Source organism: Ciconia boyciana, chromosome 4 (genome assembly GCF_034638445.1).
Source record: "Ciconia boyciana chromosome 4, ASM3463844v1, whole genome shotgun sequence".
Lineage (NCBI taxonomy): Eukaryota > Metazoa > Chordata > Aves > Ciconiiformes > Ciconiidae > Ciconia > Ciconia boyciana.
In genome coordinates this window covers 101,104,862-101,120,686 of record NC_132937.1, presented here as the reverse complement: position 1 = coordinate 101,120,686, position 15,825 = coordinate 101,104,862, and the positions used below count along the sequence as shown (strand labels likewise).

Below are 15,825 nucleotides of genomic sequence, written 5' to 3'. Positions count from 1 at the left end.
GTGTTCCTTCAAACCAAAGCAGCACATGTGCACTTTATTTGAATAGCAACAAGGCAGAATCAAAGGAGAAAAAATTCCACTGCGCATTGTTTTTCTACAATATTCTTACCACAGTGTTAAACTGAAATCTGTTGCTCAGAGTCTCTGTACCTCTCTGGAACAGCCTTGCTTTGTTCTGCAGAAATAGATTGTACTTCAGTATACAGCTTTTGTAAGGCTTCAGCGTACCTATTCTTTATATATCATAAGATTATGAAGAATCTACTTTCCTTGTTTTGATTTGTGTCAAAGTTTGATTTGTGCCAAACATGAAAGCACATGTTTTGGTCATTTAATAAATTGTATTATTGTGTCCATATTGACTGAATGTTCATGGTTTATTTTCTTTTAACTCTCTCTTTTGTCTGTCAAGACGCATGAAACATGGATTAAGTTTAATATACTTTAAAGAATCATTTATGCATCTTGGGCATAGGAACACTTTTACCACATTTTATTTTGCTACAATAATTGAATTCTGTTTTCCTTTCCAGACAGTTCAGTACTCTAAAGCTCAATGTAACTGGTGATATGACTAACCTAGAACAAGAGCATAGACTGGTAGTGGCTTTTGAATTAAAAAATGGAATAGAGGAGCTGGAAATCTGGGCTCAGTCCTGGGCTTCAAGCGATTTCAAAGGACCTTTTATGTCCCTTGAACAAGTTAACATTTTGCCACTGTATAGAAGCTTGTAAAGTAGTTTGAGATCATTAGATGGGGAAGAAAAAAAAATGTGAGTTTGAAGTATTATTATCCGGATAATTTAGAATGGGTATTGTCATGCAAGTGATTTCAGTGAGGTGCCATCATTTGCAACAATTTTAGAGGTTTCCAATTCAACTAATTGTCTCCATGCTAACTTTAGCGCTAATGTGAGATAGGCATTCTGCTGTTCAATCCTGTCAAGACAAGGAATTTCTGGATGTACATAAAAGAGATCTCTAAGTGTCTGGGGAATATTAATGTTGAAAAGTAAGAGACCTAGTGAGTTTAGTCAGCTCCAGGCGTAGGCAGTATCTGAGTCAACAGATTCAGGTTTATACCTTGGGCTTTAGTCACCTAATGATGTAATTACAGACTTTTTTGCGTGTGGCAAAACTGATTTAAGAGGTTTTCCACCTCGCTGCAGCCCTTAACACCTTGTTTTCATCCTCTCTTCTCAGTTCACCATTTCCTCGGTAGAGCTGATGCCAGCATTTCTGGAACTGCTCGGTAAACTGGGTCACTGAAACCATCCGCATTAGAAGTTTTAGGGTGGGGTTTTTTTAAGAACTCAATCAGTCCAGTGAGGTAGTTTACAGCTCAGCTCCCCAAATACTTGGCACAGCCCAGGGAAGATGACAGTGAGCTACCAGGAGAGGAGAGGAACAAGGAGGTGATGCAGGTGGATGGGAAACTGAAAATGCCTTTGCTTCCACAGAGAGGTCCTCAAATATAGCACCTCTCAGGCACCTCCAAATGGGATGCGTAAAATGGCATACTGAGCTAAGCAGGCGCCGACAAGCATTGCAACAACATGCTCTCAACAATTCCCTCTCTCCTTGCTGGGAGCTGTGACCGTCCCAGACTTTCTGGGCGCTGTCTCTGATCCCCTTTCTTTAAGAAATGGAGCAGAGCTGGCCTAAACAGGAAGCAGAGGAGAAACTGGTGAGGGAGGTGAAATTCTTCATTACGGATAGTGGCTAGACCCCAGCCTTGATTCCTTCTTCAGCCTGAGGGGATTCACAAGTATATCTGCTTGGCTGGCGTCAGGTCAGAGGCTGCAGAAGAGGTTTTGGTCAGTCAGGCTCCTCCTTATAAAATTCTTCTTCTGGGCAGGAAAGTATTCAAGAGTAATTGTTCCTTAATTGCTCAGATCATGCTTCTTCCTTGGGCTTTTGGACATATTCACTCTCTACTATTTCATTGTGTTCCTATTCTTTGTTTTGATTCTAAGCTCCAGGACAGAGTAGCCAGTAGACAGAATTGGAGGCTCCTTCCCCTCCAAAGTCCCGGGGTTGTTGCTAGAGGTGTTTGGGATTGGGTTCAAACAAGGATGAGCAGCTGAAACTGGAAATGTTCGGAACTGTGCAGTTGACTTGCATGTATGACGTGCTCGATGCATGTTAAATTGACCTATGTGTTGTTTACATTTTGCATGCATCCATGTAACATGATTAACTGGTATTTTCTTGATGGTTGAGCTAACTCAGAGAAAGGCATCTGATACACACACACTTTTCTTTTTTAAGTTCTTCTCTTTCCTGAATTTGGCTCTTGGATAGTGTTATAGTCCCTTTAGTTCTTGGACAGGGATTTGGACTCGATGAGAATGTCCTTGCAGCTGTGTTTGGGGGGTGATTATGAAGTTATAATTTTAACGTGTTGTCTTAAATGACAAGTAAACTAAAACCATTTGTAGCTTCACCTGTATAACAAAGTAAACTATCATTTTAGTTGGTGGCAAGTCTGTAAAATAGGCCAAAGTATTAATGTTTCATATCAATGAGTTTTTCCTTCTCCTGTCCTTTTTATGCATATTTTATAATGCATGGTATACACTTCTTGCACCTGTACTATGACACCCGGCCAGGTGGATCTTTGCTGACCTTCATTATGGGTGTTCTTACATCCTAGTAAGTACTTACATATCAATAATTATGTAAAGAGCCACATTATTTTCTGGGTATAAGGAGGTACGACTTTATTTCAATTCCACCAACAGAGAATTTTCCCGGAAGGGTAGGCTGAAGATTTGGTCACAGTGTTACGAGAGAGGGATTTGTAAGTTTTAAGTCTGAATCTGCTGCTGACCATCTTCGGAAAGTCATTTAATCTCTCTGTAAACTAGATGTAATAGTGGTTCATTTCATGCTTATGCTGTGGTTAACAGTTATTAATATTTGGAGAATGAGTTGAATTTATGTGTATATTTCATAGTGTTAGACTGAAAAGACTGTTTAAATGGAAAATACATAGATGCAGACATGTGGCAACTGCAGCTAGCAATGAATGTGCAGAAAGTTAGATGCACAGATTGTATAAAATCACTATGAAAAAACATAGTGCTAATGCTGATAGAGCATATGGTATATATCATTGTTGTAGATCATAAGCAGATAAGCTAGTATGAATTTATTCCCAGCTTTGTATTCTTCAAAAATCTCTTGGTGAATGCTGTAAATTCTATTAAAAATGTTGCACTTTTCTGTAGGTAACAGTAAATTTAAAGCAAGCATTTGTGTGTGCTGCATAGGCACCAGTGGAGCTGACAAAGGATTCCTTTAGCTGAAACAATCATACGTTGAATTTTGAACTACCTTTTAAATACTTAAATTGTCAAGCAAGCATTTTGTACAGGAAGAGTTTTCAGTATATAATTCCCTCATGTAGGTCAATTAAAGCTATAACACTTTCCTAAATTTGAATCTCTAGATCAAGTGTTTTTTCCTAGTTGTACCTTTTCCTTCTGTGCATTTATTTCAAATGTTAATAAAGTTTTCATCTACAAAAGGTTTAGAATTGACAGAACAAAACTCTTCCTTTTTAAATCATGACAACTACTACTGTTTCTGTCTGCAGGTAGTGGAGGACATGCTAGAGGACGAGGAAGAAGAGGATGACAGAGATGACAAGGTAATTATCTTTCCTAGCACTTGGGTATCTGGGGATGGGAGAATTTAGACATGACACTGTTTTTACAGACAGTTAAAAAAGGAGTTGAAGTGTTTTAGTCCAGAAAATTGGACAGAGCTGTTTATCATCCTAACAATGCTACAGTGTGTTGCAGGAAAGGATAGAGGACTATAAATCCTGCCTTTTTTTTTTTTTTTCCTTGGTCCAGAGCTGGGTCAAATATTTTTTCTGCCAGGAACAAAAATAATTCAGCCTGTCTGGAACTTGATAGCTCTTGTGAAGATAACTGCAGTGACAACTGTTTTTGAAGGACAAAAATTTGTCCTGTCTTGAGTATTACAAATAGGGCTGCACTTTAGGGGAAAAACGGTGTAGAAATAGCAACTCCATACTGGTTAAAGATGGGATATTGACATCTATAATTTTCAAAGAATTACTTGGTAGAAGAATGGCTGAAATGTTTTGCACTCTCTATGACATTTAAATAATCACAATTCTCATAGGCGTCCGCTTGATTTGAAGTCGGCATTGTGGCCCAGCAAGCCGGGAAACTGTTGCAGATCATTCAGCTATTTGAGCAAACGTGGTTCAGTTTGGAGGCTGCTGGTTGGGTTGAGGATGCAACCACAGTAAATAACAGCTCATTTCCACATCTTATTGAGCCAAGCTATGGGACTGCTTGGATTGGTTGTCCCCCAGGGAGAGGGAAAAAACCAGAGAAAAGAAATTAGAATGACCTTGCACCACTGAAGCAATGGCTAGTGCTGGCGGGACAGCTTTCTGGTGAGATGAGTGCAGTAGAGACAGCCCCGTTGTTGCTGATATTTTCATACCAGGAAGGTGATATTTGTGGAAGAAGAGAAAAGGGAAAAAACAGATAATTTTACAAGAACTCTGAATTAAAATACAGATGATTTTGACCTTCACAGATGTTCCCCACTTCTGTTGTAGTAAAGCAATGAATTTTTTTTTTCAGAGGAGAAAAACAGTGTATCTTAATTTATGCCCTTGACCTTTGTTTCTAGTTGAGATGTACAGTTATATACCACTGTAAGAATTCATATGCTGGCAGCAGCATTTGAAATGTCAGAAAATTCACCGTGATTAGTTAATCCCCTGAATGATTATTTTTCTGTTAGCTAACACCTAAGATGTGAGAGATGATAAAAAAAAGAGTATTTTCCTCATTCCATTGCCAGCTCAAACATTTTACAATTGACAGAAAGTTATTATGTGAAATTCTTCTATACATCACTTAAATCGTTAGCTACATCATTTCAGAATCGGCAAACACTGTAGTAACAAAACCTTCTTTTACAAAACACGTATGTGATGGTTTTTAACACTAAATGATATGAGCATACACTTCTGGCAATAAAATATATGATTTATTGCAAAGGTCAGTCATGTAGCTGTGGAGAGCTTGTATTTTAACTCAACATGCTGGCTTTGAATCATCATTTCTCTTCTGATAAACACTGATCTGCCATCCATTTGAAGCCATTTTCTCCCATTTCTCCCTGCTTTATTATTAGAGCTGGTGCAAAAGTATCATCCCAGTAGTGTGTGTATTCCTGGATATTTTAATAACTGTGATCAGTTCACAAAGAATAGTGCTTGGCTGCTTGTAGTTTAAGCCAGCCTATGTAGTTACCGCTTAGTGGTTTTTGGAAATTGCTAAACAAACTCCTTTAAAAGGGAAGATGACGGTGGGGGTCAGCCCCCCCACCCCCCAATTCTCTGGCGATTAACAGACGCCAGGCAAAACGTACCCAATTAGAAATATCACTCTAGGTTTCAATGTTGTGATCTAATATTCAGCTTTCTCAAACTGACACCAGAGTTCAAACATTTTTCTAGATCTAGTTACCAAGGTTGAATAAAAGTGAGTACTGACATTATCGTGTGCATTCAGTAAGCCCTTTTATTGAATATTTAAGAGCTGTCTTTCTATACAGAAGGTGTTTAGGTTGATTTTTATAAATTCAAAGCTGCCTTCATTATTGCAAACATTTTGAGTTCTCGTGATTGAATATGCTGTTTGAATGGAAAAGAAAAGTACACTTTTTTAAAATAAGCATGTATAGACTACCATGTATATTCAGTACTCTTCGCAGTGGGCATAATTTTGCACTGGGCTAAACTGTAAAATGTAAGCGCATAGTTAGGACTGAGTTGTTTGCTGTTAGAAGCTGGTAGGGTGTTTTTTTTCCTTTCTGGTGCACTAGATGTACTCTGTTAACTACTGCTGTTCCTCTGACATCTTTTTGTCAAAATGGAAGGGTGCAGTTTTGTATTATTTTAATTCATATATGTGTTTTCTTAAAGCTATGTGCAAAATGAAGTTTTGTGAGAAAACAAAAGCACGTTTTGTAACACCAGCTGGTAGTGGCCTCTGGCTTTTATTATTTCTCTGTTTTTTCATACAATATAATAGAAAAGTCAGGTAAATGGGTCTTCTTATGCGATAAAAGTAGAAAGATTAATAAATGTGCCAAAGCCTCACTTTAATTGAAACTGAAGCATATGTTGCAAGTATGTAAAATATGTCCCAGATGTTTGACCATGGCCAGTGTCTTTGCTTTCCCTGATTACCACAAGGCAGCTATTAGTCCTGTAACCTTTGGACTTATCGGTAAATGGGGTATTACATGGCACAGAACTGGAGCACCTGTTTTCCATTCAGTAAAGACCCCTGGCAGGCTTTACCTAAGCCTATCCATATGTTTTCACTTAGCAGATTGTTGGGCGATTATGAAAAGTGTCTTTCTTTAGAGCCAGCTTAGATATTAGTCACTTGCTCACAGTGAAAGGGCAACTCTTTGGCTACTTGATGAGGTCCGTGTGGGCATGCACTGATGTAGGTTACGGGATGTGTGGTGGAGGGACATTGCTCGACATCCCTAAATTGCAGAGCTACAGAAGTAAGAAACTGAGGATGATGAATGCTCAAATATATGTAATTAGTTAAAAAGTAATGCATTTTATTAATACTGATGTGTAGTACTGAGAGGAGTTTGACAAGGTAGACTTGCACTTACTGTATTACTTAGTCTCTTTCTAATGTTCTGGGTTTCAGTAACTTTTTTTTCACCCTCTGCTGCAAATAAGGTAGACAGGACTGTCAATTTAAGGTCATAGGATTTTTTTTTTTTACTGGAGAATATTAACTTTCATCTTCAGTTACAATATGACTAATAAACTAAAATGGCAAGTATACTTCTTGTTATATCAGTTACAAAGTGGTGCTTAGCAGTGGAACACTTTTTTTCTAATTTTGTTTATTTGTCATATTATGTATTTAGGATCTGAAAAATATGTTGTCATTTGTTTGGCTCAGGCATTTGTCCTTAGTTTAATACTAGTTTTTCCTAGAAATAGCACTGGATTCTGCGTTCCATATGTTCTGTACCACTTGCTAAACCTATGCCAACCACAGATTTACAGTTTAATCTGATTTTTCTCTCTCCTCTCTCTCTTTTTTTTTTGGCTCCCTTCCAAACACTGGCTTACACAGTATCTTAGCAAATAAGGGTCAGTTAAATTACATGAAGTCAAGTCATCAACAAGCTATCAAAAGGATTTTTACACAGTTATGTTATAATAATGTAGCGGTCAATATGCATAATCTATGTATATAAGATTTTAGTTTGTCATTTCAAAAGTTCAGGTATGCTTTTCACAGAGCTTTGTTCTTTGAACAAGCTCCAGATAAGATTTCAGATAATCACAAAGAATTTCAGCTCAGCATTTTGTGGGAAGCCCTCAGCATGCCACAGAATCAGGCCAGTGAGCAATGCTACTATTGCAGATTTAGGTGGAGGAAGATGCACGGTATGAGCACTATTTTATTTTACCTTTTTATTAACAGCAACAATATTTTATTAATACAAAATATTCAAATCATTTGCACCTTCGGCTACTCTCTCTCTAGGCTTTCATTCTTTGAAAAGTTCTTTGCAGTTCTCAGTCAATGTTGTTATGCTTCAAGATAACTAGAAGCTTTTATAATGAAAGATAGTTGAGTCAAATTAAAAATATGTTTTAAAGCTTTTAATCATCCTTGCTGAGAGGTACCAACTTTGTTTTCAAGCCAAGACATGTTTGTAACCTGTCTCAGAAGCATGCCCTGCATTTTTACCATGAGTAGATAGTGAGGAGGAGGAAAGATAACTCCAGTGTAACCTATATTTTTATATACTATAAAAGAAAAGATTGTAATCTATTGTAGTGGCAGTTATTTCCTATAAAATAAATGGTGGAAAAACAATAAAGAAATAGGGACTGAGTGGAGTGAAAAGAAAATTCCAAAGTGAGTAAATCGATAGGTTCACCTGTAGCTTGATTCCACCATTAAATTCTATGTGAACATAGCACCTAAATACTAACTGTAAATAAAAAACTAACAACAGCTTCCAGTGAAAACTGTACCTGCATATGAAACTGCTGCCCCCTAAAAGCTTATCTAGACTATATGTACTTATCAAACAAACCTATAACAGGGTGATCAATCTAGAGTACGTAGCTGCAGAAGTCAAACTTCTCCGTGCAGTTTGGTTTCAGCTCAGTTTAGTTGTTCATCTAGAGATGGTGATAAGAGGCGTGTGCTTTTTACCAAAATTGTACATAATAGGAGGGATGATGGTGTAGACTGCTTCAACCCATACACTGGCATATCAGCTGATGCTGTTTCTGATCATTGGATCACCCCAAAGTCACAGCCATGGAGTAAGTTTGGGCTGGATGTACCTTGGATCATGTGGAGCCTTTGCACAGGAGCTTCCACAAAGAGCAGTTTTCGTCCTGCCCCGTACTGGGGCATCGGATGGGCTTCATGATCGAGGTGTGCACCTTTGAAAACAGGTAACTTGGACAGCCTTCTGAGAGGTTTAGTTATAGCAAGATCAGGCTTCTTCGTCCTGGTGCAGTCCTGAAATACTATCAAAATTATGGAATAAAATAAGTATTAGTGAGATCAGAATCTCAGATTTATATCTGAAGTTTGGCACTCGAGGAGGTGTGTGTGTGAGAGAGTCCCTGGGGGACCGTGGGTCTATAAACTGTTGAATGAATTACACTCATCCACGTACGTGGTTTTTTTCACCTGTGACTAATATAGTGTGGGTAATGTTCCTCATTTGTTAAGTAATCCAAGTATAATTCAATAAATTATTAAATCAAATGAAGAATATGTCTTAATTATGTTAGCTGTTTCAGAATGTGACATAATTTTGCCCTACATTTTTCCTCTACCCTTAATATTATTTCTTAGTATAACTAAGCAGATTGAAATTCTTTGAGACCAAGTAAAGGTTTGTTTTCACCTAGCTTCTCAAAAAGTAACTTTATAAAACAGGGTGTAGTAAAAACATCTGTATGGTCTTCTCTGTGGCCCAGAGGAGAGAAATGATGAGTGTTGAAGGAAACGAGCAAAAGCTTTTACTGCTGGGTTCTCTTTGAAACCTTCCTATGTGTGCAGGCTGGTTTATTCCTTAGCTCCAAAGCCATCCATCTGTTATGTAGCTTCAAAAGTGGTGAGAATGGACCATTCCTCACTCTCTAACAGAATTTTTTAACATAGTTTCACACAGAATCATGAGATCTGGGTTCTGTTTAAGCTGTGGCCATGAACTACTTGCGACTCTAAGCAAGCCATGTAGTCACTGATACAGTGAGTATTTGCCAGCTGCCTGAATATTTCTTCAGGTTTATTCAGAATTTCCCGTCTTCCAAAGAACAGCCCCAAACACCTGTTTTAGGGAGATGCCTTTTGAACTTGTCCTACAGCAAAGTGTGGAGCCCATAATACAGAACAAGCCTTCATCTGAGTCCCACAGAAAGCGGAGATGGTAACGGGGAAGGCACAACTTTGGAAGCCTGGTAGAAGAAAAGTGGTGGTTGAGATGCGCTAGCATGAGGATGAGTGCTGCATGACCCGGTCCCTGGAGGCAGATGTGTGGCTGACACAGTGTACTTGAATGAGAATGAAGGACCAGGAGAGATGATGCTGTGGGAGAAGATGATGCCCAGCAACGTGGCTCTGTGCAAAATGGATGGCATGTCGTGGTCTGAGTTTTCAGCTGAGGTTTGATGCTGAGGCTTGCAGCACAGCACAACTGAAAAATCTACCTTTTAAGCTAGGTGTGTGCCTTTGACTTCAGTGAAATGCTTGTAAGAAAAATTGCAATCTCAACTACAAAAATTTTCCAGGACAGTTGATCAGGCATTGCTGTGCTTTATGGTGGATGATACAGGAATATGGGGAAAAAAAATTGCAAGTTTTTGCAAACAACATGCATTTATTTTGTGTGCAGTTTGAAGTATCTGTGTGTCAGTAGAAGATTTTATATTGTTTACTTAATGTTGATGTGCGGATCAGTGATGAAGTTGCTGGACAGATCATCCAGGCAAAATATAATTCTGACAAAATGGAAGAGGCACCCCCGCCCCAAAGAATTTAAGTGCAAAGCTCCTCGTAGAGGAGTGTGGCGTGGAATTACGACGTTGGCGTTGTGCAGCAGCACCCACAAGGATGCAGCGTGGCGTGGTAGAGACCAGCGTCTGCTGCTGCTGAGGTTTCACCTGCTGGCAGATAAAGAAGTAAATTTGGCATAAATGAAACATGTGGACAAATAGCTCATATAACTAGCTTCATTCTACTTCCTTTTTGTGTCGTAGATATGAATTTTATGCATTTACTGATTACTAGAAAAGCTCCAAAGGCGTGGCAGTTTACCAGGGCAGTTTGTCCTCTACATGAATTACTGTGATCATCTGCTTCAGAAAGCTTTAAATACATTTCCATTCAGAAAAGGCAACTGGTTCCACCCATCCCAGCAGAAGTTTGTGGACATACAGCTCCTAATTAGCAGATATCCGTAGATCCCTAGAGACTTTCCAACAGGATTTTTGTTACCAGGCATCTTCCCCTCCACTGCCCTGGAGTATACATGTCTTTTGAGGAAAAAAAAATGTATTTGAATACTGATAGATTGGACAACATCATCTCTGCCGAAAAAAGCTTTGCCCAGTCCTCCATCCTGCACTATCTCCTCCCACTTTCTGTTGGAATAGAGGTTAAAGCAGCCCTTTGCTGGTTTTTTTTTTTTGTAGCTTCTTGGTTTTGGTGTCTGTTGGTATCAGGTGTGCACCACACATGAAATGTGCTTATTTTCAAGCACTCACAATCCAGTGTTAGAGACAATTCTTTAATCATGGCAACTTTCTATTAAGACAGTTCTGTAGATTTTAAAGCATAAGTGCAGGGAAGGATATATTGGTTTTCTGTGTGGAAAAAGTACGTATTTTTGTTGATATCTCCCCTCCTGCTAGCCGAGACTTGAAAATAACCAGAAAGGCAGGTGACTGCTATGTGAAGGATGAGGCTTTCCTAATTCCCGTGAAACTCTGTCTCTGTTTGGACAGTTTATGCAGCTTGGTGGGAGGTCTGGACACGGGGAAGAGGCAGCAGTCTGCCAACCTTCAGTAGAAATTTGCTGAAGCCGAGTAGCTGATTTGTGAATTCCTACCTGCATCCTTCGAGTGGGGCAAGGACCTGCCACGGCTGCTCCTGCCTGGTGTGGACTCGTGAGAGGTCAAGCACTGGAACCGAGTGCTGGGCGGGGCAATGGATTTTTTGTGGATTTACTGACTTTCCTGTTGAGTCACACGCCAAGGGTACAGGTGCCCACCCATGAGCCTTGTGGGAGCAGCTCTGAGTCAAGGAGCCCGCAGGGGCAAGAGCTGGAACAGGCAGAAAGCGATGCAGACATAAGTTAAAAAAAAGCGTAGAGACCACTTAGGGAGCAGGGGTGGGCAGGCATTGGGCAGGCAGGGATGTGGGGAACGATGCCGAGATCTACGGCAGGAGAAGACAAGGAGGCAGGGAGAGGCCACAGAGCCCCGGGCGGAGGTGGGCTGGAGGAACAGGCATGGATCGAGCATCCATGGGGGGAAGTGCAGAGCTTACCTTAAATCTCACATACGTTAATTTCGGAGCAGTTGGCTTTACCGTCTCAGTAGTTCTTTGAATGTAGTCTTCAGTGTACAATTTAGATGGACTCGAAAATTAGAATTTATGGCATATGGAAAAGCAATAAACGGTTGTTTTAGCACTTTGGCTTAGTATTAAATGTGACTTAAGGACCGGGGAGGTATCTATGTTATCTGCATGATCAGCAAATACATGTTTGACTGGTTTGGGAGCAGATGAGGTAATACGATAGGTTAACATACAGCTGTAGCAGTCTGATAATGCAGTGTTTTTATTGATTGTCTGAGTAACTACACTGGGTATTAGGTTTGCTTGTCACAGTGCTTAGTGCCTGGGGTAGTTGAGCAAGTTACTTTTCCACTGAGTTGACCCTAAAGTCCCAGAGTCTTTCAATCAAACTCCTCAGATTTCATACACTGGCAATTCCTTTCCTTTTCTAATGGCCTATATTAAAGAAAATGTGTCACCTTTTGCACCATGTAATACTAAATCAGATCAGAATTCATGCACAATTATGTCAGTGGAAATCTAATATTACAGACCTGCTTATCTCGAGATAGCACATGGAAAAATAAACTTGCACAACTGACAGATTTACTTGATTCTACAGATAAGTTATTTGTAAGTAATTGAGCTGAGAAATGTATATGGATTATTTTCATACGTCTCAAAAAACATATAAGAAAAATGGCTAATAAATATTTAAGTATTGTTTCTTTCTTCTTTCTCTTTCTCCTATTTTCTTTCCCTTTTTATCTTTTCTTGGCCTGCTAAAGTAACAAAGTTCAGGTTGGGAAAAAGAGATTTTATGTTAGCAAACTGTTTTTGTTACGAAGGCTAACAAGTTTAGAAAAACAAAATGGACACCGCTCATTTATGTAATGTCACAGGTATCTAATGGCATCTAGGTAACACAGAGCTCTGAGAAAAAAGCATTCTATCGAAAAAGTATTGCTTTCTGTTTTCCTTTAGCAGTGTGAAAGAGTCAAAACACCGTTGCTAATCTGAAGCTTTCTTGCAATCAGAAATAGTAATTTAAGATCGATTGCTCAGCAGATGTGCTTTTTAGTATTTTACACAAAAGAATGGTGCAATTCCTCCTACCTTCAGCATATACAGGAGCGTGTTGTTGCCCCTTTAGTGTATGGTATTAGCTATAATTTAAAATTAAGTATGGAAAAGCTGTTTGTTGGCCTTTAATTACTGCTTGATTAAAATTTTAAATACCGATAGGGAAAGAGTAGATAGAAATCCTTTGGAATACCTTCCGTGCTGCTGAGTAGGAGTTTAATTTGTGGTTGGATTTTTTTTTTTTTTAATTTTGGGGGAATTTGAAGTTTGTGCGTATGTTTATGTGCAGCAAAGCATCTTCTTGTCTATTCTGTGAAGTCCCAGGGCTGCTTTCCTTCCCACTCTCAAAGAACAAATGCTGCCTGAATATTTTAGATCAATACATAGGATATAGTGAAGATCAAGAAACAGTTTACTCAGCTATTTTTCTGAAGTATAATACACACCCATGCATTTTGATAGAGGAATGGTTTGCATAGTAATAGTTGTGGTTTGTGGACAGTCTATTAAAAATTCAGATGTATAAGCTCAAGGAAAGCTTGAAGCTGCAGTATCAGAAATTACATTATATAATGTTATAGGCCAAGAGTAAGTTTGTTACTAAATAATTTTTTCAAACAGCTCTTACGTTGTGTAATCCTTTTCACCCATCTTCTGCAGGATATATTGATTCAGAAGAAAATGTGTTCTTGCATCGTGATTTTTTTAAAAAACGTTTTATGCTGAATTTTGAAGTCTTAATGCATAAATACGGAAATGTCATTTCCTGAAAGTGCTGAAGAATTTTTTTCCCCAGTGAAATGTTGTCTGTTTATTTGATAATGGACTAAAAGTGTTCAAATGACAGCTGTATAGTCCTTTTGTTGGTTTACTTTTGCAAATCAATGCCTGCAAACTAAGGAGAGGAACTGCAATGGCTCACTGAAAGTGGTTTTCAAACAAGACTAGAGGTGCTTTTCAAAATAATCTAATCAAGAATGTCATTAACCATGCGCTCGAGCACAACCCACCAAGCAAACAAAGGCCACGTTAAGGTGTGAAATGTCGGCCTTTTGGAGATACCCCGTTTCAGGAGACTGGAACTCAGCCCTGTGCACAGAGACCACTGGGGACTCCTTGTTCTTCGGGCTGGCTGCCTTTGAAAGGAAAACACAGCGGTTTGGACTGGGACTGGGTTTCCCTCTGGCACCAGTCAGACATCAGGGGCTGCTCATTCATGGGCCATAGCCCCAAAAAGCCCCAAACAAAAGCCAGCAGAGTCAAGAGCAGCACTGTTGTCCCAGAAATTGGGGTTCGTTTACCCGGTGTGCAAAATGCCAATAGACACACAGAGCAGCGGTGTTCTATTGCAGATTTGTGCAGAGATGGGTGCTTTCTCAAGACAGCACACCCCGCTTTCAAATTAACAGTTATTGATACACAAAGCATCAACATATTCAACCTCCTAATACAGATGCAGTATTCTTCTATTAAATGATTGGTTAAAATCTCTTCGCCCAGCATGTAAATTAGTGCACATGCTTAGTTGTTGTTCTTCAACTTCATCCTTTGAGTCGGTGGTGTAATTGGGGTAGGTGATCCGTGAGTCGGTGGTCGCGATCTCCCCCTGCCCAAATTACCTTTCCCCTAGTCTCCTACCTTTTTGGCAGATCCAAGCGGTTCTTCATGGTTTACTAACTGGGCTACTAATACATCAGTTACACTTCTGCTTTCGCCAGCCTCATCCTGCTTATCAGACAAAAGTACGTTGTCTAAGTTCCTGTGGAAATAGGGTCAGGCTCTGCAATGGATTTCTATAGCAACATCAACATTATGTGAATTGTATACTTACATTTGATTATTACAACAGCATTTCACACTGTTGACGCTCCCAAAAAAATTTGGTGAAAAACCCCTTTGCTAGTAATGCAGCTGTTTGACGCTGTGTCTATTGATCTAGTCAAAGAACAGCACAACCCCTTCTTGGGAGCCTGCTGGAGGAGTAATATAGGGAAAGTTCAACACGGTTTATGTCTCCAAATTACTGTTTTGATAAGGAGCTCAGGTGTCACCACAGATAGACATAATCTATTGAGTATGAAGAAATACCATTTGCTTTTAAAAGCAGGTCAGCATTAAAATGCAAGGAAAAGTAGAACATTATATGAGATTTGATGAAGTATGTAGAACAGAGCCAGATTCTTTTTCCAGATGAGCAAATCAGAGTAGTTATAAAAGGTGGAAAGTAATTATTGAACCCTAGAGAGTTTTTTGGATCAAATATATTGGGTTTTTAAGTTATTTTTCATGCCAATACACTGTTTATTTTTTATTGTCGGAACAGTGAAGGAAACGTCCTTTGCTGATGCTTTTTTTTCTTTTCTGCGGCTTGGGGATCAAATCGTTGATTTCCCACCAATCCCCAAACCCTCAAATTTTTGCTGTGCAATTCATGTTTTGATGCCAACTGCTGAGGTCCTTAACTAGGACACTGGAATATCTATTTTCTTCAAAGTTTGTTGGGGAAGAGAAACAGTTTTAATATTGTACTTCCAGGTCATTCACAAGTATTACTGGAAGTACCTCAAGTGCACAGGAATGTTTTACAGACTTTTATTCTTTATTCTCATTTAAATACTGAGACATTTTAATGTGTGATTTCAGATGGTTAAGATTCAGCAGTCTATCCATGTGTCCTGAACTAGAGTGGAGAAAGAAAGGTCTTTTCTCCTTCCTTTAAACATTTCTTCTCCTATCTATTTCCTCTGCATTGGCTAAGCACAGTGCCAAAGCCCTGGGGGAGTGAGTCTGTGAATGGTGTCATTTGTCACAAGTATTAATAGTTCTAGGAAATTACTGTTTGATAAGGAGCAGCACAGTGGAGTAGCTCTGTGAGAAAGTATGGGGGGAGTGAGTCAGGGGAACAAGTACGGGGACGGCAGAGAGGAGAAAATAAAGAAAATGGCTGTATGCTTGTGCTTCACTGGGATAGGTGGGGACAATGGATGAAGAATTCGCAAGGACACTGCAGAGCTCTGTATTTGTAGAGCATTTCCAATGTATAGATATAACTTGTGTGAATTATGTTTCTAAGATGTTAAGCACACAGCAGCTTGGAATTTGTGGC

The 15,825-nt window shown here is 39.2% G+C and overlaps 1 protein-coding gene across 4 annotated transcripts in view; it reads left to right on the top strand.

Annotated features, from left to right (window-relative positions):
• Positions 1-15,825, top strand: part of MCTP1 (multiple C2 and transmembrane domain containing 1) — a 291,466-nt gene that overhangs the window by 248,016 nt on the left and 27,625 nt on the right. For all 4 annotated transcript variants that reach the window (XM_072860789.1, XM_072860787.1, XM_072860791.1 and 1 more), the window contains one exon: positions 3,602-3,655. In XM_072860789.1, the coding sequence (XP_072716890.1) occupies positions 3,602-3,655 (54 nt within the window). The remainder of the gene's footprint in view (positions 1-3,601; positions 3,656-15,825) is intronic.